A 25,457-nucleotide genomic window follows, 5' to 3' on the forward strand; every position below is an offset into this window, starting at 1 on the left:
TGAAGGCACCATCACCCCTGGGAGGCAGCGCTCTCTCGGCATCTGTCACGGCAGGGCGGCCGGCGGCGGGCCGGGCCCAGCGACCCGATGAAGACCCGGCGGGACCGGCCTTCCCAGCGAGCATGAGCCACCCGCGCTAGGAGCGGCACGTAGCGGTGCCGAGGCGGGCAGGATGGCCCACATGCTGCATGCGGCAGCCCGGCGGGTGCAGTGGAACAGGGCGGGCGCCGCGAAGAAGGCTGCGTGCCTGCTGGCCGCGGCGTACGGGCTCAAAATCCTCTACCCCATCATCCGCGGGCGTGTGAAGCGGGCGAGCGGCAGAGGCGGCGCGCACGATGAGACGGGCCGGGCGGTCCCGCACCGCGCCGGCAGCCGGGGCAGAGCCTCTCCGGCCGTGGACGCGGAATTCTTCAAGCAGCTGCTGGAACTCCGCAAACTGTTCTTCCCGAAGCTGGTGAGTGCCGAGCTGGGCTTGCTGTGTCTCCACTCGTTTGCTCTGGTATCCAGGACCTTTCTCTCCATCTATGTGGCCGCCCTCGATGGAAAAATTGTGAAGAGCATTGTGGAGAAAAAGCCCAGGAGCTTTGTCTTCAAGTTAATCAAGTGGCTGATGATTGCAATCCCAGCAACTTTCGTGAACAGCACCATCCGGTACCTGGAGTGCAAGCTGGCCCTCGCCTTCCGCACGCGCCTGGTGGATCACGCCTATGAGACCTACTTTGCCAACCAGACTTACTACAAAGTGATCAGCATGGACGGGCGGCTGGCCAACCCCGACCAGTCCCTCACCGAGGACATTATGATGTTCTCACAGTCCGTGGCGCATCTCTACTCCAACCTCACCAAGCCCATCCTGGATGTTGTGCTCACCTCCTACACCCTCATCCGCACAGCACGGTCCCGAGGGGCCAACCCCATCGGGCCCACAGTCCTGGCTGGTCTCGTCGTCTACGCCACGGCCCGCGTGCTCAAAGCCTGCTCGCCCAAGTTTGGCAAACTGGTGGCTGAGGAGGCTCACAAGAAGGGCTATCTGCGCTTCATACATTCGCGCATCATTGCCAACGTGGAAGAGATTGCCTTTTACCGAGGGCACAAGGTAAGGAGGAGAGAAACTGGAAGCACCGGGGTAGCTCCTGCAGTGCCGAAGTGGACCCGTGCTTCCCCGATACCCTTCTTGAGCATTTTGGGTCCCTGTGACATTTAAACTTGTTTACAGCTTGGCACTTCCCATTTCTTAGGAAATGCCGTCTCACAAGCAGTGTCTGGGGGGAGCAGATCACAGTTCCCTTGGACTCTGACAGTGTTCTGGTTTTGCAGATGGATCTTATGCTTATCTAGAAAACTAATCTACATTGCTGTGTTTTCCCCACCTGTTCTGATTAACTTTTCTAGACTTTTTTCCGACCATTGGTACAAACCACCATATTTAATTCAGCAGAAATAGCAGCCGTGGCACACCAGAAAGTCTAGGGGGAAACTCTGTGATGGCTCAGAGCACGCTACAACCTTTGACACTCTTTCACATAGCCAAGCAAAGATGTAGTCACCAGTCTTAAAATAGCATAAGTACAGTACTTCTGCAATCACAGTTACATAAACTAGTAACTTGTTTTAAAGCCACCTTATAAAGGGTCTCTTCATATTTTTTTAGAAGGAAATTTTGGCTGTAATACTTTTCAAACACAATTGGGAAAAAAGTTGTTTCATGCGAGGTGAAAATGAAAGCTGGAAACCAGCCTGAAGTATTACTCTTTCAGTTCAATGATTATATAACATTATTGGTTTATTTTTGTAGACACAATCATTCTCAAAATAATGTTTTAAGTGCAGCTAAATTATACATTTTCTCAATTCCCACATATATGGGGAAGTGAATACATACTAACTTGCAACTGTCTTTGACTTGTTAAACCTCTTGGGATAATTCTCTCTTTCACTGGACTGCTTGCAAAAACAAGCAGCGTTTCAGGAATCAACTCTGCAACTTTAAGTCACTGAAGATAATTGATTCCCAAATGCTTTCCAACATAATTTTCAGTTGCTGTGAAACTCTACAGCTGCAACTTTATTAAAAGGACATGAAATCAATCTTATTTTGGTTGTTAGAATGAACTGTTGTGACTGCTGTGTTGTTCTTGTATGTATTAGAGATCTTAAAAGAGTTGAAACCTGCCAGTGTTCTGTCAAGGGACAATGGTGTAAATAAGAACCAAGTCCACTGACTTCCATAGAGCTGTGCACTTTTGCTGTGGGTCTGCAGCACAGTGAGTGTAAAGTATCACATGGCAGATGTGATTCAGAAGTGACAACTCTGGGTACCCGATTATTTCTTCTGCACAGGTAAACACATCTTGTACTACATGTCCATCTTTGTTTCATTGTATAAATTATTTTTTACCGTAGGTAGAATTGAAACAACTGCAAAAAAGCTACAAGGATTTGACAGATCAAATGAATCTCATTTTGTCCAAACGTTTATGGTACATCATGATAGAGCAGTTCCTGATGAAGTATGTCTGGAGTAGCTGTGGTATGATCATGGTTGCTGTGCCCATCATCACCGCAACAGGATTTGCAGATGGTGGTAATAACATCTTTTTTAACACCTAATTTCTAAATGTTTCTTTAAAGTTATGTCCTCAAAAGACTGTAGTTCCCTTGAGTTCAATGCTGTTCACGTTGGTTTATTTTTCACAGACTTTCTTACAAATCTGTGTCTTACATATAACTTGCAAGCATAGCAAGTCAGCTGAGCAAATGATCCTACTTGGAGTGTGTGATAAATAGTATGAAGTCAGGACTTAGAGGATCCTGGTATCACACAAGATTGTCATGATTATTGCAGTCTCCTTTTCATTAGTCACTGTTGAAATGACAAGCTGATTTTTACAGTATCTCCTTTTGCAAAATGATACTATGAACTTTAATAGAGTGCTTATCTTCTCCTTCCATAAACCATAGTGTAATTACAGGTAATTATAGGTAATTTTTCTCTTATTGTTGACCTGTTGGAAACCGCTGATTTTCCCTGACTCCCTGGGAGAACAGAAGGTAAAATTCAGATTCCAGGCTAGGATGGTATCATTTTTGACATCCTATCACAATTTTCCTGGAAGTGAAATGAGACTCAAATAGTGTTGTTACTGCAGATGCTATATGAAAAAAGAAAAAGAGAGAAAACCAGAGAGAGCAAAACCAAAGGTATTAAAGAGGGCTATTGGTTAATTTAGTTTAACAGGCTTCCTCATGCACAATTGGAAATTATTATATTACGAATTTCATAGGATTCCTATAACATGAATCCTACAAAGTCTTCAGAAGGATCAGTTCTAAATTGTGTGCTTTGAATTAGGAATGAGTGAATTCTTTTCTGTGTGTTTGTTATGTTTCTTTCATGGAAGTTATATTCCAAATCAGGGCTGTCCAAGTGGACAAGCTTGGGGTGAGCTGTAGGTTGGCTTTGTGCAGTGCCCACGTGGTTTATCTGTCTTGCTAAAAAGTTGTGCCAGTGCTGGGCTGGGTGCTCAGCTCTTGAGCTGCTGCCCATCACGTGCCTTAGGAGGGCACTACATCAGCACCCTGGCTGGCATCCTGGGAGCAGCTTCAAAAATATCAGGATGTCTTGTTCCAAACTGAAGAGGCTGTACAAAGGCATTTCACCTCACAGTAAAGGTTATCAGCACAACAGAAAAAGTGATAAGGGTCTTTCTGCTAAGATGGGAATGAGTACAATCAAGAAAAGGAGCATTTAACCACATGTTGTAAATATCTCCTTGGTATTAGAGCATGAATAAAAAAGGACTTGTACTCATGCTAAACTAAATAACATTCCTGTTACTCATGTTTGTTCTTTTGTTAAATACATTTCAAATGTGGGAGAGAACAAAGATGCAGAAGTGGCTCACGTTGTAAAGCAGAATTATATTTGCTACCAGCAACCTAAACTATTAAAACATGGGGTTTATTATTGAGTCCTGGGGCTTACCATAATGGTGGTTCACAAACATAATACTGGCAGCACTGTCATGACCAGTGTGAGTTATTACAGGTATTCAAAGAATCAAGCACACCTGAAATTACCATTGACCTGCTTGGGAAAAAGTGCTTTTTGCAGATCACACACAAGTTTATTCACATCTGAAGGAAGAGGTAGTCGATTTATTGCTTTAGGATGAATCAAAAGAGTCAGGGAAGTATGCAAAACTGGTACCATGGCCAACTTGAGATTACAGGTGTAAAGCCATAAATTTTATTCACTTCTTCAGGAAGGAGAAAGAAAAAGTAAAACAATAATTCTTCAGTATTAAGAAAAAAGAACCTTCTTTGACAGTGGTATTTCTGACTGCAATTTTAAAATTGTGGTCAATTCTTCAGTGAAGAATTTAGGTGGCAAAGACAAGATTTCTCTTTGATAACATTTCTCATTCTTTTTGTATTAAACAATTCACATTCCAAGTGTTGTGTCTCAGTTTATGGAGAGTAACTATTTTTTGAAGCAAGTCTTTGATTTCTCTAGAGACAGTGAACATTTATTTTTGTTTATAAAATAAGTGTGACTATCAATTAAATAAAGGAAAAGGAAAATGGAAATGTTAGCTTCTGTATGAAACAGAGACAGTCTGTCTGTTAAAATGTGACACTTTCAAACACAGGAGGCCAGCCATATGAAAAATGTTTTGGACAAAAAGTTCAAGAAAAATTATATTGCTGGATTGCATAATAGAAGAGCTTGTCTTTTGGGCCTGTGAAATGCTCATAAATTCTGTATAATTTCAATGTTTTAAATACCCCTAATCTGACTGATGCAGTGGCTTGTAGAGATCCTTGCTCTTGCTAGATGAGCTGGCCTGGGTGCTGGAAGCAGCCATCAGTAAATATTGCATTTACACGAAGGAGGAATGCTGCATCAATGCAGTTAAACCATACCTGATTCCTAGATGATTTAATTGTGGTGGTTCTGTATAGCATACGCTGCATGTGCTGTAATGCCAACAAGATCAGCAAACATTGGTTGTGTCAGAAGTAAACAAATTTCAAATCCTCTTTTACTAATTAATTAACTGAATTCTCCCTATTCACGTCTTGGAGTGGAAATAACTTTTTGAAGTGAGAGCCACAGCAGTAAGAATTTTGTAATCTCTCCTTTGCAAGGGCTTTTCTATATTTTTTTTTAAAGCATGTCTCTTGTTGTGTCTCAGCAAGATTGCATACAACTAGTTGACAGTGTGCTGATGTAGAACTGAAGTGAGAAAACATCATAATTAAACCCAGGAAAAATAACATAGATGTTCTATGTGTGTATATATACACACATACACACATATATATAAAAAGTTATGATGTAGCATTTTTTTAAAGTTTTTCGTTAATTATTTCAGTGAAACACAGTGAAATAATTAATTGTTTAATTATTATTATAGTAAATCATTATTCCAGTGTATTTCACTGTAATACAGAATAACATTTAGATTTAACTAATAAAAGACAGAAAGATGCATCTGGCTTTGGTACTGCCTGTAGATTCTCAGACACCAGATTTCTAGAACCTGATTTGTCAGGGAAGTGAGAGTAAGAAAATCTGTTTGCTCTACCCTTGCATTGCTTGACTTAGCCCATGAAATTTATGGTTCCATTACACCTGCAAGGAATTCCTCCTAGATTTTCTTGATCATGAGCACTTTGGAAACGTGGGTGTTAGTGATAATTCCTAGAACAGGTGCCACAGTGGATCCACCTATTACCTTGCCTAGCATGATTCCTAGCATCAGCTTAGTTTAAAAAAGAAACTTAAAAAAAAACTTCACACACTTCAGGAAAAAAATAATATCCCGATCCCATTCTGCAGAAGATTTAAGCAATTTATGGAGATGCATGCAAAGTTATGTGATGCAGAAAACCTTTAGATCTTTCATTGTAAATCTTTTATTGGGAAAAATTTTTAAAGTGGTTTGCTACACCACTGCTTTACTACACCAGTGATTTGTAGTTGCAGTTGTAAACACTGAAACAACATTTAGCCTCAGAATAGTCAGGCACTTCTTTTTAAATCTTGTTTCCTTCAGGAAACAAACCTTGCCACTTGAATCTATGTGACACATGGTAGCAAGATGGTGTATGTAGATATGTTAAATATACTTTCTTTTCACATATCTTCTATAAATTCTGCTGTTTTCTCCTTGCCTGATGCTGCTGACATTCTTATGAGACAAGTCCTTTCTTTGTAGCAAGAATATTCTTGTTAACAGGATGCAGTGTCATAAATAAAGCCTCACAGCTTTGTTCTGAGGTCAGATGAAGAGAGGAACTTCATTGTGAAGGAGAGTTCTCCTACTGAAACCATGTTTTTGATACCAAGAGAGTTTATTGCTTTCTTACAGAAATATAATAATGTTGTCAGATTTACACAAATGTGAATGGTTCCTTCCACATGAAGTCAGTAAACTAATAGGTATGGTTGAAAATTAATAATCACAAAAATGTTAAAAATTATGTTCAAAATCTGTTTCAGATAATTGCTTAGGTTTCACTTTTTTCATATTTTGAAAAAATTTATGTTGTAGCATGATCTATTAAAAGGACAGTGATCCATGTAGATAAATAAATAAAACAACAGGATGTTTTGCCTAACAAGATGAATTCCATATGCTCCCACTTATTCTTTTTGACCAAGCTATGGTAGTTACATTCACCAGTTCTTTTTGAAAGGTTTTCTTCATAGAGTTAACTTTCTCTTAAAAATTTTTAAAAAACTGCACTATAGTAGCTCACATTGCAATAATAATTTAGTTTGTAGAGAAAATTATCAGCAGAATATTTTAACAAAACTTTTTTTTTTTTTACATTCAGAATTGGAAGATGGGCAGAAGCAGGCAATGGTTAGTGAAAGAACAGAAGCTTTCACTACATCACGAAACTTGCTGATCTCTGGAGCAGATGCTATTGAAAGGATTATGTCTTCATACAAAGAGGTACTGTACATCCTGCATGCATGAAACAGAAGAGGAAAAAAAAGAAAAACAATTTACATTTAATATAAAATGTTTTTAAAAAGTAGTGAAGTTTTTCAAGGCAAGTTCTATTGCAACTAAATCCATGGAGATATTTGAACTGGTAGTTTGATCTTTAGGGTTAAGTTGACATAGAGTCTAAAGTGCACAGTTGCCTGTATGGTGCAACATGTAGATGTCATTTTTAATACCTGTGTTCAGGTGTCATCAGAGAGTAATAGAAGTTCCTGGAATGTCAGTGATAAAGGTTCAAATTCCTCTTCTGTTTGGAGCACTGACCTGAATTTGGGCTGTCGGCCTTCAGCGTACTGGGATTCTTCTATCAGAACTGTCACAAAAGCATAGAATAGTTTAATTGTAAGAGTCTTTAAAGGTCTTCTAGTCCAACCCCTATGCCATGGACAGGAACATCTTTGACTATTATTGGATTGCTCAGAGTCCCATCCAGCCTGACCTTGAATATTTCCAGAGATCGGGTATCTCCACCTCACTGGGCAACCTGCTTCTGTATGAAAAACAAGGAGAATTGAATAATTATTTCTGATCCACTTGAACTGTAAGGCTTTTTTCAGTATCTTGTGGACCTGTTAATTTGCAAGTAATTTTTCAAAATAGAGAAATTTTAGCAGGAAAAAGTTCACCTTGGGAGTACAAGTAGTCTAGAAGTACAGAATGTTCATCCAGAAGATCAGAGATGTTGTTTCAGGTCCTTACTCAAATTCCAGTAGAGCTATGATTTAATCTGTTGTCTCTCCTGTGGATTTCTTTAAATGCCAGCTGTTAAGCCAAAGAAAAGTGAGTCAGTGCTGTTAATCTCAACATTTCCTTCAGAATGTTTGTTCTTCATATTTTAATTGGTGTTTGCTCATGTCTTTGGTGGGAACCCCTTTTCCCAGTGCACTGCGAGGAGGAATGCATTAGCTAGGCAGCTAATCAAAGACTATGGATTCTGTAATTGGAATCCAGCCATAACAGCTACAGCTTTATAAATTGTCAGGGGAGGGGTAGTTTGGCGCCTTCAGATAAAGACTTTGACAAAGCCAGTGTCTGTGCTGTTTGCAGAAGTCCTTCTAATGGGCTGTGATTTTTAAACTGTTCCCTTTTAGCTGTTCCCCTCCTTGATCTGTGCTGTCAAGATACTGCCAGATAACCTATCATAACTGATGCAATATGTGTTTTGTTTTCAGCATTTGAGTTATTTATATAATGTACATGAGGACTTAGAAAAACTGTGGTTTTATTTTTTTGGTAAAAAAGTACCCACAAAATAGTAGAGGAAGAACTGAACAAACTCACTTTGTCTATAACATGGTAAGATACTAATCCAGACAGCATGAGGCTGAAGAGCAGTTCTGTGAATTTCCATCTTAATTTTACATTTATGCTTCACTTCAAAAGACACTGCAGTACTTCAACCACATTGTTTTCCCCTTTTTTTGATTCAGGCAGTTTCCAAAGCACAGTGTACTTCAACCCATGTCAAGTGGTAGTGCAGTTCCAGTTCTTGCCCACCTCCTCCCCCAAGGCAGCCTCCTTCAAGTCAGTGCAATTCACTGTGCAGATGAGGTGGGCTCAACTTTTCTTTGCAGTTTAGGTGGTGGTATTTAGTATTAGGAACAAAGTGAGTTTCTACAGTCATGGTATAGAAGCTTACTACATATCATGGTTCTCCCGGGGCACAGCTGGTAGGAGTTTAATTTATCACATGCAGGATTCCCTCCATCTTCCTGGTGAAATCATGGCCATGAGGCCAGAGCTAGCACTCACTTCCGAGTCTGGCACAAATTGTGAAACTGACAGAAGAATTATGGAACTGTTTCCAGTTATTTCAAAAAATCTTGGAATTTGTACACCATAGTGGGTGAACTCAGTCATGGGGTGTACGTATTTAACCACAGCAAGCCAAGGATTTTATAATCTTGATCTGATTTTCTTGTCCTCTCTGCATTTTGTATAAAAATGTATCCTTTTAAAACCATCTAATAGTACATTTAAAATAAAAGGCCTTGGCTTAGTTCTTTACTACCAGCAGATGGAGGCAGTTCTTTGGGAGCTCTTAAATAGCCCATGAATGAAGTTACAAGGTCCAGAGATCTGTAGTTTCTGTCTTCACCAGGTAAAAATTGTAACAAATAGACCAAAAAAAAGAAGAAGAAAGCACTTTTCAGCAACCTCACCATCTTAAAAATGCCCAGTTCTATTCTAAGGTGTCAGATTTAGCATGCAGTTGACAGAAGACTCATTTCTGGTTAGGGTGCCCTGATGTTGCCTCTTCTACATAGAAAAGCACATTTCTCCCACAAGATGTTTCAGGAGTACAAGCAAGTAATCATAAGTAATTAGAGATGCCATTTTTTTCTCACTTCTTTGGACTTCTATTTTTGCTGGAAAATGCAGCAATTTTGGTTTCTTCTTGTGTACCAGCCTCTTTGTTTTCAGATATGTTAGTAGCTGTTCTCTGTTTGTTGAAGACTACAGAAATGAGCAGTCTCTACAACCTCTTCATTTATTGGAGTTACCACAGCTTACATGGGCTTAACTCAGCTGTCCTGTCTGCTGATTGGTAGGAGCTACAGGTGGCATATGGGTTAGTACAGCATTTCAAGGAATGGAAATCGATGGGTGATGATCAGCATTGTGTTCATGTTGATCTTTGGCCAAACATTTGATTTGTAGAATTTGTGAAGCATAACTGAAATGAGGCATTTGTTTTTTCTCAGGTCACTGAGCTAGCAGGCTACACCGCCCGTGTCTACAACATGTTTTCAGTCTTTGATGAGGTGAAGAGAGGCATCTACAAAAGAACTGCTGTTATTCAAGAGTCTGTGAACAACAGCAGGAGTGAAGATAAGGCAGAGTTACACATTGATGGGCCCTTAGAAATCAAAGGTAATTAATTCATATTTGTATGAATTTCCCAGGGGTGGTGGGGGAGGCATGGAGCAGTGGGATAGGAGGTGAACAGAGTTTTTTTTTCTGTAACTAATCAGCCTCTCAGCCTTAATGCCCCAGAGATCATGTTGCCTTTCATTTTAACCCCCTGCTTCCTTATAACTCTGTCCTTATGGTATGCTTTTCTAATACACAAAGTGGCTCAAATGTTTTCTGTAAAAACTTTCAATGAAAAGGCATTTTAAGTAAACTATTTTATGTGATGGTGATGTTAGTATTCTTACACTGTCAGTGCCTGTTTTCCTCAGACCATTCATTTTTTTTCAGAAAGCTGAGACTAACATTTTCATCTTCAGCCATCACATTATTTTGTTTGAGGTAGGAGGAAGAAAGACAGATTGGTTCCGTAGTTTTTCCCAAAAATACTATGTTTTCTGTTATTAAAGATCAGCCTGTGCTCATTTTCCCATAATTTAGTGGGAATCTTCAACTGAAAATTATAACTTTACCCTTCTCCTAACCTCCCAAATGATCTGATCATATATACTTTTTCCCGCCTCACCCCATCCTCTGTCTTTATGGTGCCACCCTGACTGTCTTTCTGTCTCCACCCTCCCTGGAGCATTTTCTGTGTACATTCATTCCTTACTGTGCCACCTCTCTCTGCCTCTTGCATCCAGAGGTGCACTCTGAGGTACTCAAAGGCAGCTTTTGCAATGGGTTTTTCCTCATTTTCCCAATACAACATTTCTGCTGCTGCCCTCTGTGGTGTTGAAAAGCCTTGTTTTCTTCCTTTAGCTTTTGAAAAGTTAAGCCTCAGTAGAGTTATAGGCCCCAAAGGGCTCTTTGTGAAATAACTTCTTGCAGCAATTTCAACAGTGCTGCCCTTCAGCTCATATTTCTCAAAGGTCCTCTGACAAGGTTCATTATAACAAAGTGTGATGCAGCGTGGTGGATAAGTATGGAAATAGCTGATGTCCTAATCTTATAGATCTTGGTGGTACTTGGCTGATGTTTAGAGAAATGGCATTTTATAACTGTTGCATGTTGTCATGTGCATGAGAAAAAGTTTGTAGTTCCTGGAGTGATGAAGTTATTTGAGGGTTCTTTTTAGATAACTGTGTTTAAAACCAAAACCAAATACAGTACAGTTATGCAAGTGTGCTCTTCATGTTCCCTTTAGGTCTACTATATCTAAACCCCACTGCTCTTTTCTCTGCAGCCTTTTCCCAAGGTTTCATTCCCCTACAGTCACTTTTCATCCAGTCTGAATTCCTCCTAAGCCATGGTGACTAGCATTTGCTCTTGTGTAGTTGTAGCTCTCAGAGGCAGCTAGCCAAGACCAAGCATTGTGCACAAGGATTTAAGAAGAATTCAGGCCAGATGAATCTAGGCCACAGGCTCCACATTTTTTATGACAACTGCTATTGTAATACTGGTTTTCCTCCTTTCTTTCGGTGGCAATACTTCAGAAATCCCTGAAGAGTGGATTGTGTGTGGATAAAAGTGCATGTGCTCACATACCTGTGTGTGCCTGCATGGTTAGAGAAGAAAAATCTTAATATTCTGCTTCCCCAATGGCTCTCTGAACATGTAATATTAATTTCCTTTTGAATCATCCAGTAAAGGTCTTTGTAACTAAGCAGTGTCTGTTTTGTGCCTTGCATTTACTGTTGTCAGTGTGTGAAAGTATGAAAATAATAATATTTTACAGATAATAATACTGCCTTATAGCATATTTAATAATTCAGAATTTTAAAAATTAAACAGAATTTTTTACATCTTGTACAAATACTGTCAAATTATATTTGATTACACATAAGTATACTTTAAAAGCATGCTAAATTTGCAATCAAATGCTGTGAAATTAGGATTAGGAAATGAGAATTGAGTTTACTTAATTCCTACTGGCTGACTATATTTTATCATAGATTTATTTTAACTACAGTGTCTCCACTGTATCAAAGTAATTTCTTTTTATAGAAAAACACTTTTTTCCCCATACTCTCATGCTGTTTTAAGTAAAATAATTTTATGAAAAAAGAGCACTTGGACTAAAACATGGCATAAAAATCTCTGCCCAGGTTGTTATGGTTTGGCAAAGTTGAAAACAATTGAACAAAGAGCCCCTAAAGGAAGAATGTAAGTCTAAACTTAAGTGAAGAAAATGCTACCAGAGCCTTTTATAATTAACTAACTTGATTTTTGTTGCATTTTTTGTTGTTCTGATTAGTTTAAGTTATAAATAAACAGCTTTCTAATGCAAAGAGAAATGTCTTTCCTTTGCATCTTGTCTGTTAAGGTAATTGCTAATATTTTTCTAGGAATCCAACTGTTTGGGTTCTGTTGGATAAGACCATTAACAGGTGACTGAGAAGTTAGTTTCATTCTTTTACTCTTTCCAGGGCAGTTAATATCAAAGTCTTTGTACTACAGAGTATCTGGATGTCCAGGAGAGACTGTATATTTAATTTGCCAGAAATCCAAATGCCAAGTGTATCTACCTGACTGAAATATTTTAAGAGTTTCTGCAAATACTTGCAAGACACGTTTACAGTGTCTGTGGCATCAAGAAGAGATGGAAGCAAGCCATTAAATGTTTTCTCCTTTGCTCTTGTTGCTGGAGGAGACTGAAAGGTACTCCAGCTTTCAGAGCTGGTAGCAATTCCTAATTAAATCCTCAAAGAAGGTTAACTGGTTTGCCTGTGGCTAAGGTTGTCCTTGAACTTTTTTTACTGCTTGATATTAAACAGGTATTTAAAGCAGAATACAGAAAATACAGTTAGAACTGGAATGAATACATCTTTATAGTGCATCACATATTTATGATGCATACTGTGCATTGTGTTTAGGATCAAATTTAGGTTTCATTGCACATTCTTGGCTACTGTTGACAGTGTCTTTTGGACTAGCTAAGATTTATTATCCAGATATTCCAACAGGGGAGCCTGGAGCACATAAAAGAGCTGTCTCAAACACCAGTCCTTACTTGAAAATATAGAAGTTGTGCACAGAGGCTGTTACAAGTGTTTGCTTAATGGAGGGTTTCACAAACTATAATTTTTGGCTTTTTTTTCTTTCTAGGGAAAGTAATTGATGTTGATCAAGGAATTATTTGTGAAAATGTTCCTATAATTACCCCGAATGGCGATGTGGTGGTTTCCAGACTAAACTTCAAAGTAAGATGATATGCAAGAATCTTCTGATTGTTGCCATCACATTAACATAAACAGCACAGAATTCATACACCTTATGTTAAGTACTTGGAGGAGCATATGGATAAAAGGGGAAGTCCAGAAAGGTAGGCATAGTAGCTCAATAGAGGCAGACATATGGAGTTTGTGCTGCTCAGAGAAAGAAAAGGGAGGATTTCTGTTGCTGTTGCCAGGTGAAAAACTGACCTGAGATTTTCAAAGGTGTATATGAGAGTATGCATCCACCTTTAGTTAAATTCAGTCAAATCGGGGTGCTTTACTCACAAAGGCTCCTTTAAAAGTCTGAGGCCACAGCAACAGTGAAAAAATCAAACCTATAGTTTTTCCTGATCACCACAAAGAGCAGTACTGACTAGTAGCTGACAGCATAGTTCACAAGTCCACTTGGGGAGCATTTACTCAGCAGAAACTTGTATTGTTTTTAAAAACCAGACACCTCTTGGTACCTGCTCACAGTTTTAATGAGTGACCTTTACTGAATTACTCCCAGATGTATCCTGATCTGATGTTCCAGTGAAGATTTTGTTCTTTTTAAAAAGAGTTGAAGTTATCAGAAATAAATTTAACAATTCCAGCAGATCTTTTAATTTAGCAGGATTTTTCTTTTCCTCTGAATTAGGAACTAGGAGGAAATGGTCCTAGCTATGGCAAAACTTGCAGCAATTTCAGTGTAGGCATTTCAGAATTGTAAAATTACAACCTTATGATCAAGCAGACATTTCTATTTATTAATTTGTCTCAAGAGACAGAAACAAAGAAAATACAGAAGTCAGTATATTTCTGTAAAACATAGATAATGACATTGTGATTATGCATAAATATACACTCATTTATACACAGGGTAATAGTCAAATGAGTAAAAAAATCACTTGTCTTCACAGCCAAGTTAACATAGACAATTAAGTGGGAAATGGCAGTGTGAAATAAATTTTCCAAATCACTTGATTTGCCTCCCATACCTGCAATTAATATCACAGATAGCCACAATACTGTTTGAAACACTGTTAACACCTTTGGACATAATGTGCATTAGAGCAATTGATTCTGACTGTAATGTATTGATGCTGTAATGTAATCATACTGCATATTACATTACGTGTATATAATAATAAAATATATTGCTATAAATATTACTGTCATAAACTACTGTAAACATTAGTTTATAGAGATACTCAGATATAAATGAAATTATTTTCATTATCTCAGCCCACATATTTTATCTAATGCCTCTGCTTCCAGAATAGTTGCATGAATACATGCAGCTAATCAATGAAATCAGTTGATAATTTTATATAAATGCTTGTGTAACCCCTCTTAGAGGTCTTAGAATCTGTGCCACATACACTGTGTACTAATACCTTTGCATTTTCGTCCCCTTTGCAGGTCGAGGAGGGGATGAATCTTTTAATCACTGGACCCAATGGCTGTGGAAAGAGTTCTCTCTTCAGAATTTTAAGTGGTTTGTGGCCTGTGTATGAAGGAGTTCTCTACAAGCCCCCTCCACAACACATGTTTTATATACCACAAAGGTATGTGTCTTGCTGAAGGTGGTGCCTCTTAACTGGTTACATTAATTTTGACCCTTCTGGTATTTCTAATCTGTGATGTGTACATCCAAGTTAAAAGGTGGTAAGCACAACCTCAGGGGTGTGAAGTGCATTTATAAGAAGAGATCTTTTCTCATTGGTGATGCAACATCATTATTCATTGGAAAGGGCTCAAATACACTTGTGTTGGAGCCTGTGTTCCTCAGATGGCTGAAGTCCTGGATAATTTGGATCATGGGAACAGACTGGAGTCTGAAAGAAATTTGAAATAGACCTAGTGTATCTCAACTCTTGGTTTCTTTTAAAACCAAGGATTGCAGCAAGTGAGAGTGGTTTGATTCTTAAGTGTCAAAGTAACCAAAACTTAACTTTCACACTGCAAGGCCACAATCCAATCCAACAGTAACTGCAGAGTGCCTTTTTAGTAATATGTGCTCATTTCACTAATGGAAGCTTGGCTTTCTTGTGCTTTCTTTGTACTCTGACATGCTGTTGGACTCTCAGTATATACTCTTATGCAATTGGTTCTAGAATATCTCCTTAGAGACCTCTAACTATGTTGTTTTGCAAAAGCAAAGTCAAACACTGAATCTTTGCTTCCTGTAGTTCATTTCTTCCCATGGGCAAAAGAAGTATTTGTGATAACAGTTTGTAGCCTTGTTTAAAAAGTACAAGATATTAAGATGAATGGATTATACTGAACTGATCAGTAGATTTTCCTTGCTGCAGGTGAAGATAGCAAAGAACACTGCTCTATGATTTTTTCAAATATCTGTATAATTTATTGCTAGCCATTGTAATTTTTCTGATTCACTCGAGACTTTCATTCAGGAGTTTGGAGCAAAATACTTTATTAAATGTTTTTCAAAACATTATTTCAGAATACCCATTGTGTGGAACATTCTTAAAACTGGTTTACTCAGAGCAAAAGCTAATCTGAGTTTTTTTTCTTGAAGAAAATCTTGAGTTTCAGACACTTGCTTCCTCTGTGTGATCCCGCCCCTTCTCAGATCAACATCTGTGGCTGGCTTGCTTACAGCCCTTTCCCTTTACTTATGTTCCCTTTATCCTGTGAAAGCAAACAGATTCCCGTTGCATTCAGGCAAATTTGCCAAGGTGCTGCTTGAGGGGATTGCATCACATCTGCTGGGTTTTTATTTCCACAAATGTGGTTCTTTGTTAGCTGCTTCCCCTAACTTTGCAGTGCTGGAAGAGTTTGTCCAGCAGACATCTTTTATGAAACATTTGATAAAGTTTTAGTCAGAATTCACCCAACATCTTTGCAGCCCTCTGTGACCAAAGCTGTGTAGGGATTGGCATATGCAGTCCATCCTAGTAGGATCCCCAACAGGAAGGATGTCCTTGCAGCATCCAAGGGACACTGCCTTAGCTCAGTTCTTTGCCTCTTCATGAGCTCTGTGCTTCCTTTCCCAAGGGACAGAGCAGTGTCTGGTAAATGGGGCAACAGTGAGTGATAGAGAGGGCTCTTTGCAAAAGTGCTACACCTTGACTGTGGCTGAAGGTTCTGAAGTCTACTCTGGAGGACAGTTCAGCTGTGTCAGAGTGTGTTTTGTGCAATCAGAAGTGTGGCCTGTCACTCGTAAGTGTCTCGTATTTGGACAGGGACTGAGACTGAATCTTGTAGGGATTTCTGGGTGAATGTGGCTGAAGGAGCTGATAAAGGACAGCAGTTTGTTTGGCTGTCCTTAAGGATCTCAAATTGCTTTTTTGCCCAGTGTATTTGTTCTTTGAGCATACAGAGTCTTTGATGAATATCTGAGATACTAAGAACTTCTTATATTGAAGTTTGTACATTTCAGGACAAGATTTGCAACTGATCTGCTGGAGTTTTAGTCCTTTTGTGTGGATTGCCTTATGTGGTCCAGGCTTTTCTTTTCTTTTTTTTTTTTTACTGTAATCTACCTGTGAGTGTTTTAACAGTTCTTTTATTTGTGGCCTAAATACTCACAGTCACTTGGGTTTTTTTGTCTGTCCCTGGCTCTAGTATACATTTAGAATTTGTGTACTGGTTTGTAAACCATCCCAAAATTAAAGAGGTTTGTTTTGTAAGGTCCTGCTGGTACAACCATTTTACTTATTAATCCTGTGCAAATTGCTGCTTTAGCAGGATTACCTTCTGTTTGTTTATTTTTGTTAGGCACAATTCTATGAATTCTAGACTGAAGAACAGAGTGCCCTGCCTACATTTCATCATGTTTGTGTTTCATCATAACCTTAGGGAAAATTGTTCCTGTCAATCTGGAAAGTGTTACAGAAAATGCTTCAGACTGACAGGATCTGGGAGGTGGTAGGATAGGCTCAACCTGGCATCAGCCTACCTCACTGTTTTGTTTGCTGGGTAGGTGAAACTGTGATACAGCAGAAAGCTCTTGAATTGGTAGATGTCCGTCAGAGCAGCAAGTTAGGATGTGTTTGTGTATATACATTACATCTCTGGTCTAAGAGCTTTCCATTAGTGGACACAGTTACCACTGGAGCATTGGCATTCCCGTGGCTGAGTTTAATTCTGCATCAGCCCATTTTGAGTTAAGTGTGTGAAACCTTATCTGCACATATGAACGGTGGAGAATACAGTGACTGCTGAGTAACAGAATACTCCACAGTAAATAGGAGCTCACTGAAAAGATTCTTTTTTCATTTCTGTTTTTTAATGTTCCAGCATAGTATTCCAGAAATGTGTGGGAAATCATGTGTCTTTATCAAGTTCAAAAGTTACATACAAAACTATGATTTATTAAAGTATGAATTAGCTCATTGTGTACTCCAAATTTCATCCACACTGCAGGCATTTTGTAGTTAGCATTACTTAAAGGTTTGTAAGCTTTAAAACAGAGCCTTAAGAATTCCTGTCATTTTAGGTTTTTAGATTACGTAGCATAATTATACTGCTTTTTTATTTTTTGCTGTGAATCATTGTGAGGGGTTTTTTTTCCCCTTATATAGGACTAGTCCTTGCAGAATTGATCTATAATCAGTCACAGTTCTGGTGGATGCTGATGGGACAAACTGGGGGCGGGGTGAGAAAAGCCCAGGAATTTGAGGGGCTCTGCCACTGTTCCTGACAGGAACAAGAGGAGAGTGGGCAGAAGGTAGGGCAGGCAGAAGAGATGGAGGCTTGAAGAGCCTTTAAGCATCATTTGGTGCCTGAAGCAGCTTGTTGTTTCAGTGCTAGGAACTGGTCACACCTCAACAAGTTGTCAGATCTCATAGGAGACTCAGTAACTGGCAGAGTGTATGTTCTTACCCCTTCTTCTACTTCTCTCTGTCCCTCTTTTGCAAAGTAAAATTCGTTTGTGTTAACCACCTCTTTGCATTCTTCTTTGAATCTTGGCCAAGAATGTAGCATTATGTAGAATGAAAAAATAAACACGTGTCACTCTAGCTGTAAGGAACCATGGTTCAAATCAGAATCTAGAAACATCATTTTAAATAATAAATAATTACAAAAGTATGTAGTGGATAACATGAGTACTGATGCTGAAGATATGCCACACACAATATCACACGGTTGAAAGAGACTTTTAAGACTGAGTCCAACCCATGCCGTAACACCTCAACTAAGCCATGGCACTGAGTGCCACATCCAGTCTTTTTTTAAACACATCCAGGGATGGTGACTCCACCACCTCCCCAGGCAGACAATTCCAGCACTTTATCACTCTTTCCATAAAAAACCTTTTCCTAATGTCCAGCCTGTATTTATTTCCCTTGGTGCAGCTTAAGACTGTGTGCTCTGGTTCTGTCAGTGCTGCCTGGAGAAAGAGACCAAGCCCCACGTGACTGCAACCACCTTTCAGGAAGTTGTAGAGAGTGACACAAGATGTACCTGAAGCACTTTGGGAATTAGTCTTTCACAACCTGTCTGAAAGTAGCCTATTTCTCCAGACTGTGCCCTGCTTCTACTCTGTTGGTCTTGTACTTGGGAGGAGATGCTTCATGGTCTTATACTCGGGAAGAGACTCTTCACTCCATCTTCATGGAATTAGAGGGCTCTAGCAGGCAATTCCTCCTAACATTTACTCCAGCCTTTCTTGCTCTCCAACTAAAAGCTTCAGCTTTTTCAGTTATAAGGAAACAGATTCTGCACATATTGGCTCTCATTTGCTTAGTTTGATTTAAATGCCAGCAGCATTGCACAGCTAGATACTTGCAGGTGACATTGACAACAGCACAGGAATATTCCTCAATATCTCTGCACCATAAGTTGCAGTAAAGCTCTAATTACCACTGAGTTATTGATATAAATTGTTAATAATTTTCTGCCTGCTGTATCATATTGTCTTATTTGCGTGGAGAAATGTCTCATACAGTCTCTGTTAGTTCCATTACCTTTGATCATGACTCTTGAGTCTTCCTAGCACAGCACAAATCTAAAATGTCCATCAGCATTTTCTCTTTCTTGAGGACTGATTCCCATAGAGCCTGGAGTAATACATTGTACTTCTTTCTCCTCATCCATTGTCACTGTTTTTTCTCTCCAGCTTGCTTTTACTGTAATTTGGTTTTTTTTGCAGTAGCATGCATGGTTTCTTTGTTACTCTGTGTGCCATTCTAGTAGAAGGCCTACCCACTTTCTCAGCAGTCACAGCAATGGTCCAATTCTGTATTCTCTCTCTCTTGCTATTGCTCATTCAAGTAGATCTCTAACATTTCTTTCTTTCAACACCAGGGTTATCTAATGCTACAAGGGTGGCAACTGAAGATAAACTAGTATCAAATGTCGTTTGTTGTTTGTCATTTAAAATTTATATACCTATGTCTTGCTGCCTTCTTAATAATGCTAGGACAGTCTGGAATAGAACAGTTTAAAGGTTTATCTGGGCCTCCTAAGCTGTTTGGCTTTGCATATATCTGCTCTATTTCTGGTATTTTATTTGGGGTTCGTTTACATGTCTTTTCCTGTCTGGCATTTTTCCTTCTATATTCTAAAAATATCTTTGGATACAAAACAAAATTACATCAGCCACAGAGATATTTTTCCTCTCCTTACTTCTATTAAGTAATCCAAATGTCTGATGTGATTTGCCTCAGGTAGTCCAAGGATATTCATCATGTGGATGAATGAAGCAAGCATGTTTCAGTTCTAAGTGATGTAAATAATAAAGTGATAAAATAAAAGTAAATTTTACATTATAAGCACCTGAAAATTCGAAGATTATCGTGCAACTCAAATGTTGTTTTAAGCACAAAGTAGTAGTGGCCACTCTCATCCTGAAACAGTTCTTGATTATGTAAACAATTTAATCTTGCAAAATTGCTGTGTTTCACTTTCAGATACCCTATATGACATACAGAAGTTTGTGCAAATGAAGTATGTATCTATATGGTTCTTCTGTATCAGACTACTTTCCTGTTAGGGTGTGGTCTGCTGGAGAAGGAGCCTGAATGAAGTGCTGTGCCAGTACACCTCTACGAGTTCTGTTGCCTCATCTCGTTTAGATTGGCTCAGATGTCTCTGTCCTGTGTTGTATTTTGCACATCCTAATTTGTTTTCAGCTGATACTGCTCTGCCTTTAACTATCATATTTTTGGTTGAGTCAGGTAGAGTTAAGCTGTACTCTGCACCTGCCAACACTGCACCAGTGATTGTCATTGCCCTTCAGCATTTTGCTGATAGTGCATCACCACATCCACTTGTTCTTTAGATACATTGCCATCAGTTCGTGTCATGCTGTACAGATATCTGCTCCCTGGCACACTGGATCTGTCTGTTGGACTTGCTGGTATCAAGTTCATGATGGTCCTTTTCAGTGTGTTTATTTCCAAAGTTCACCACTTATCTGACAGAGGAGAAAAAGGTCTTTGATAGATAAGCATTAACAAAAAACATCACACACTTCACACTGTGTGCAATAGTTTGCATACTGTTTTGATATAGATGTGGTTTAAAGATTGCCTGCTACTTTGTGTCTTATTTTTCCTTTTTTGAGATTATTCAGTTCCAGAGAGCTTACCTCAGTTCTGCTGTTTGTTAGAAACTGTGGCCTGGCATCTGAGAGAGCTGTCAGGCTCTCTCCTTGGCCAGGGCACAGCTTCTTCCATTTCATCTTTGTCATTCCTATAGAAATGCTTGTACTTATTCTTCCTGATTGATGAAAGTTCCATCTTGCCTCATCTAGAGCAGAAAAGTTCTTGCCTTGCTGCCCTGTAGGTTGGTGGAAGCTTTGCCTGCCAGGATCTCTGTGAAACCTCTCCATTTCCACTGAAGGCTCATTCAGAGCTGCAAAGTCTGAATGTTTATTATTAAGTCTATGTTCTGGCTGCTCACAAGTAGTGGCAATACCTCTTGATAGGGCACTGTGTACAGAATTCACCAACACTGATAGTCAGAGGTAGGAAATGGTTTTGTGGATTAGCTGCTACTCCCCCTCTAGCCAGGTGTCTTCTCTACTGCCTGGACACAAGACTCAGCTGATTAAAGCACAGTTTTCAGGTATTTTCTGTTATTAAGGAAAGTGTTGCATAAATTCCAGACTGAAGTATATAGTCAACATGCTGCATTGGGGCTCATCTTAGGTTTTAAATGTATTTACATAAATCCAACATTTAAGGGCTACTGCTAAACTGATGTTTGTGAAGGACTTCAGCATTCTCCAGGGTTTTGGTCCCTCAGTGCCTGCAGACTAGGGCATGTCTGGAGCAAGCTGTGGCTATGGGAGATACCAAGAGGACCAAATGTCGGTGAGGAATTGAGATGTGTTGATACATACTCAACTTTTACTCCTGTCATCTATCTATGTGCCAGACTGTTTATGAAGCTTCATTTAAAAGCTAGGAAAAATAAGCTTTGAACTTTTTTTTAGGTACATAGGTTAAGCTTGACAAACATTATATAATTACAAAGCCATTAATAGATTGTAAGAACTGAATACATGGCTGGTTTTTATAGGATCTCTCCTGCAAAACAATGACAGTCTATTTAATCTGTGTTAGTTTCATTTTGCTGATACGAGCAGCTCATGGAATCATAGCATGCCTTGGGTTAAAAGGAGCCTTTAGGACCATCCAGTTCCAACCCCCTGACATGGGCAGGGACACCTTCCACTAGACCAGGGTGTGCAAAGGCCTGTCCAGCCTGGCCTTGAACATTTAGAGGAATTGGATATCCACAACTTTTTTTGCCTTCAAAATTTAGTTTTGATAGCAGTGCCAGGGGAAGAAATTCACCTAGAGGTTAACTGAGAACTCTGTGTAGCTTAGCAGTGGTACAGGCAAAGTTGCATGTTAGGGAGTAAGATGGTGGTTGCATTTACATGACCTAGTTTCTGCACTAAGCTCCCATTACTCTGTCCAGCTTGAGCAGTTACCTCCAGATTAATGCACCTACCCTGAAACTGTGCAACCAAGGATCTGTGACAGATGAACAGAATGGCAACTGTTTGCTGTTTCAGTAATATTTTACCTAGGAGCATCATAAAGCACGCTTCAAATGCCTTATGCATATCAAGTAATGAGAATCAATTTGGTTACATAACAATGGGAAGCACTGGGAAACATAAACTCTGAAATGTGCTTGGCATAAAAAGCTTGATATGAAAAGACTAAAAGGATGCTGGCTTTTTGTAAGGGAAGGACAGCTGAGAGCTCTAATAACAACTGGTATCAACTTCCCTAGGAATAAGTCCTTTCTTCTCCTTCCTACTGTAGTTTTCAATCAGGAACTCCATTACGGTGCCCTATGCTTTTAAAAAGCCAGGCAGTAGACATAGCCAACACCTCCCTCTTGAAGTGAAGGTAGTAATTCTTCCCATGCCCCTTAGACTTTGCCATTTGCCTGCCCCTGTGTCTTGGGGTCCAAAACTCCAGAACTGTGTCCCAGCTCCAAGGTCATTCAGCCTTCTCCCAGCTTCTCCATGGTCTGCTCACTCTGACACATTTCTTAGGTTCTAGTTCTGTGTTTGACTGCCTGCAGGCTAAACCTTTTTGCCCAAGACCATATCCAGATGGCTTTTGAATATCTCCAAGGATGGAGACTCCCCAGCCTCTCTGGGAAACTTGCCTCAGTGCTTGATCATCCTCACAGTGAAAAATTGTTTCTCGATGCTCATTTGGCACCTGCTGTTTCAGTTTGTGCCCTTTAGCTCTGATCCTGTCACTTGACACCAGCAAGAAGAGCCCAGCTCTGGCCTCTTTGCACCCTCCCTTCAGGTATTTATATAAGTTGATAAGATCCCCTTGAGACCTCTCCCAGGTCTCTTTCCTCATAGGAGAGATGCTCCAGGCCCATCACCAGTTCTGTGCTACTTGAATCCCATCAGATGCCAGGAGCCCAGCACTGTGCAGCATCAGGCAGACCTCTAGTCACAGCACTGCATGTGCTTGGGCCCATCTGTGCTAAGGCTCTTTTGCACTATGGTTTTGAGTACTCTGGTAGGATTTTCTTAGGAGTAAACAATGCCATTTGTCGCTTCTCCTGTCAGACCAAAGGATGTCACCATGAGAACATGCTGCTTCACTTCAAGCCAAAGACAAGGACAAGCCAGCGGTGTTATTGCTGGTACCAGGCGGGAGCTGCTTGCAGGCTTCTCTGTGAGGATTAGCTGACAAAGTTTATCCTGCAGCCAGGAGACAGCAGTGCAGCACAGGCCTGAAGGCCAAGCTGGATGTGCAGCACAACCCAACACAATGCAGCAAAGTGTAGCACAGGCCCGTGGCCACTCAAGGCGGCTGTTCCACAGATCACCAGCTCCATAGTGCACAACAGTCTTCCAGCTGGGGTCACTGCTTGGCCTGTGTCCTAGGACCAGTTCACTAGAGGACACCACTGACCACAAAGAGGGCCAGGGGTAATTGACTCAGACTTACATGAGTAACTTCTGGGTGAGATGAGTCTTTTCTGCTGACAATGCAGAGTAGTCCTCACAACACCGTGTTTTCACTTCATTGTTCTTTAGTCATTAATTATGTCATGGTCTGATGGCAGAATGTAGCAGGTGGGATTTTTTTCTTCAGTTCATCATGTGTGCACCTACGTAGCTTAGTTGGGAGTGTGGCTTTCCCAAGAGGGAAGACTTTTCCAGGCTTCGTTATTTGCCTAATATCTTGCATTAATTATACCCTATCAATCTCAGTTTCTGCTTATTACTGCAGCTCCCTTGAAGAGCCACATCACTTACCAATAATGCTTATAAATATAATGATGTTCCATGTATCCATATACATGGTGTGTCTCTACTCTGTCTGTCTTGTTCTGTCCTATGTAATGCAGTATTTCACAGCAGATAAGAGAAGGAAGTCAGTGCAGGGGCTGACTCACCTGTGGCTTCTCACCTGCTGGCAGGTGTTTCACTGCAGGCACACTATTGCTCTGTGAGTACTTGTGTATTGATATCACAGTGCATGGATGAAGTTGTGCCATGGGCAACTAAGCACTGTAGAGACCCAGAGCAAAACCAGCCTTTGCTCTGCAGGCTTTGCTGTCTACACTTCCTCTTCCCTGTGAAGTAAGGTGTCACTTCTCATCTACAAAACTGTGAATAATTTGGGATCATTCTAGAAGGTGGAAACTGCCTTGCTCATTGTGTTACACTGCTGTGATAAAACTCAGAAACACCTCTTAGGCTGGAGTATGCCTGGTGGGACTGGCAGGCTAGAACCTTGTCCAGAACAGCTCATTGTTCTTCAATTCATTGATCTTTGTGATCATCCATCCAGATAATCCTTTTATCATCCCTACTGCCAGAGATAGGTTAAGAAAAGGAGATTATTTTCTCTTCACTTGATTGATTCCTTGCAGGTGGTATAATTATTTCAGAATGCATTAGCTGCTAAAATTTTGTAGAAATTGTTTATGGTTTGATTTTAATTATATGTGTGTTTCTGTCTGTTCTCTGCCTATCACAAGATACAAACAGACTGAACTGGATAATTATGTGAATTGCTCACCTTAAACATTTTTTGCCATCTGACCAGTTCTAGTAATATTCTGTCTATGTTTAGATAATAGTAAAAAATCATGAGATGAGATGATACCTGAGTATGAACAGCACTTTGCTCCTAGATTGTTTTCTTGTAGATATGTGCACAGCTTTGTTGCAAAAAAAAAAAAAAAAAAAAAGCCACAGTGTGATTGATGTGATTTTTTTCAGCAGATTTTCAGCAGATTTTTTGATTGCAGATTCTAATTATATGCATTGAGAATTCAGCCTTTCATACTGTGCATTTAATTTCCTGTTAGCTATGCTCCTTAGCATTATGGTCTTTAGCACTCTGGTAGGATTTTCCAATAGGTAACTGATCTACCTGAAATATTTAGAGGATGTTTGTGGCCAGTTCTGTATGAGGGGAGAGCAAAGTTCAGGGTAGGGTAGTTTAAAGACAGATCAATTATTTATATATTTAGAACAGTTACTGAAACTTTAGCTGGCCTTAAAATCCCTTGAACTAGACACAGTGTGATAAACAAACCTGTTGTGGTTTTTAAATTATGATAAGTATTATTTATTATTTTTTAACTCTTAGGTGATAGCACCTTCTGTTCAAGAGCAGTGGATACAACATTACTTAAAAAGAACTTAATTCATGTTCATTCAAGACCTTTTATTTTCTCAAATTTGTACGGTGCTGCTATCTTTTTTTTTTCTGTTTATTAATGTCATTGAAGAATTAAGAATTCAGTTACTTTAATTAGTGGAGACTTTTGTTTCTTGTTGATCACTGTTAATCAAGATTTGCTGTTGGTGAAAACTGGAATTTTTACTATTAATCTAAACCAGGAGCATTGCAATAACTGGAGTTTTGCTGAGGTGATTCCAGACAAAGTACAGCAGCTTGTA

The 25,457-nt window shown here is 39.6% G+C and overlaps 1 protein-coding gene across 2 annotated transcripts in view; it reads left to right on the forward strand.

The window, feature by feature from the left end:
• Nucleotides 1-10: 10 nt before the first annotated feature.
• ABCD2 (ATP binding cassette subfamily D member 2) overlaps nucleotides 11-25,457 on the forward strand; it is a 42,573-nt gene continuing 17,126 nt past the window's right edge. Inside the window, exons 1-6 of one of the 2 annotated variants that reach the window (XM_038153823.1) lie at nucleotides 11-1,096; nucleotides 2,404-2,584; nucleotides 6,847-6,968; nucleotides 9,728-9,896; nucleotides 12,984-13,078; nucleotides 14,498-14,643. In XM_038153823.1, coding sequence (XP_038009751.1) covers nucleotides 173-1,096; nucleotides 2,404-2,584; nucleotides 6,847-6,968; nucleotides 9,728-9,896; nucleotides 12,984-13,078; nucleotides 14,498-14,643 — 1,637 coding nt within the window. In that variant the 5' untranslated portion in view covers nucleotides 11-172. The remainder of the gene's footprint in view (nucleotides 1,097-2,403; nucleotides 2,585-6,846; nucleotides 6,969-9,727; nucleotides 9,897-12,983; nucleotides 13,079-14,497; nucleotides 14,644-25,457) is intronic. The other variant, XM_038153825.1, reaches the window with a different exon arrangement.

The sequence above is a fragment of the Motacilla alba genome, chromosome 1A (assembly GCF_015832195.1).
Source record: "Motacilla alba alba isolate MOTALB_02 chromosome 1A, Motacilla_alba_V1.0_pri, whole genome shotgun sequence".
In the NCBI taxonomy this organism is placed as follows: domain Eukaryota; kingdom Metazoa; phylum Chordata; class Aves; order Passeriformes; family Motacillidae; genus Motacilla; species Motacilla alba.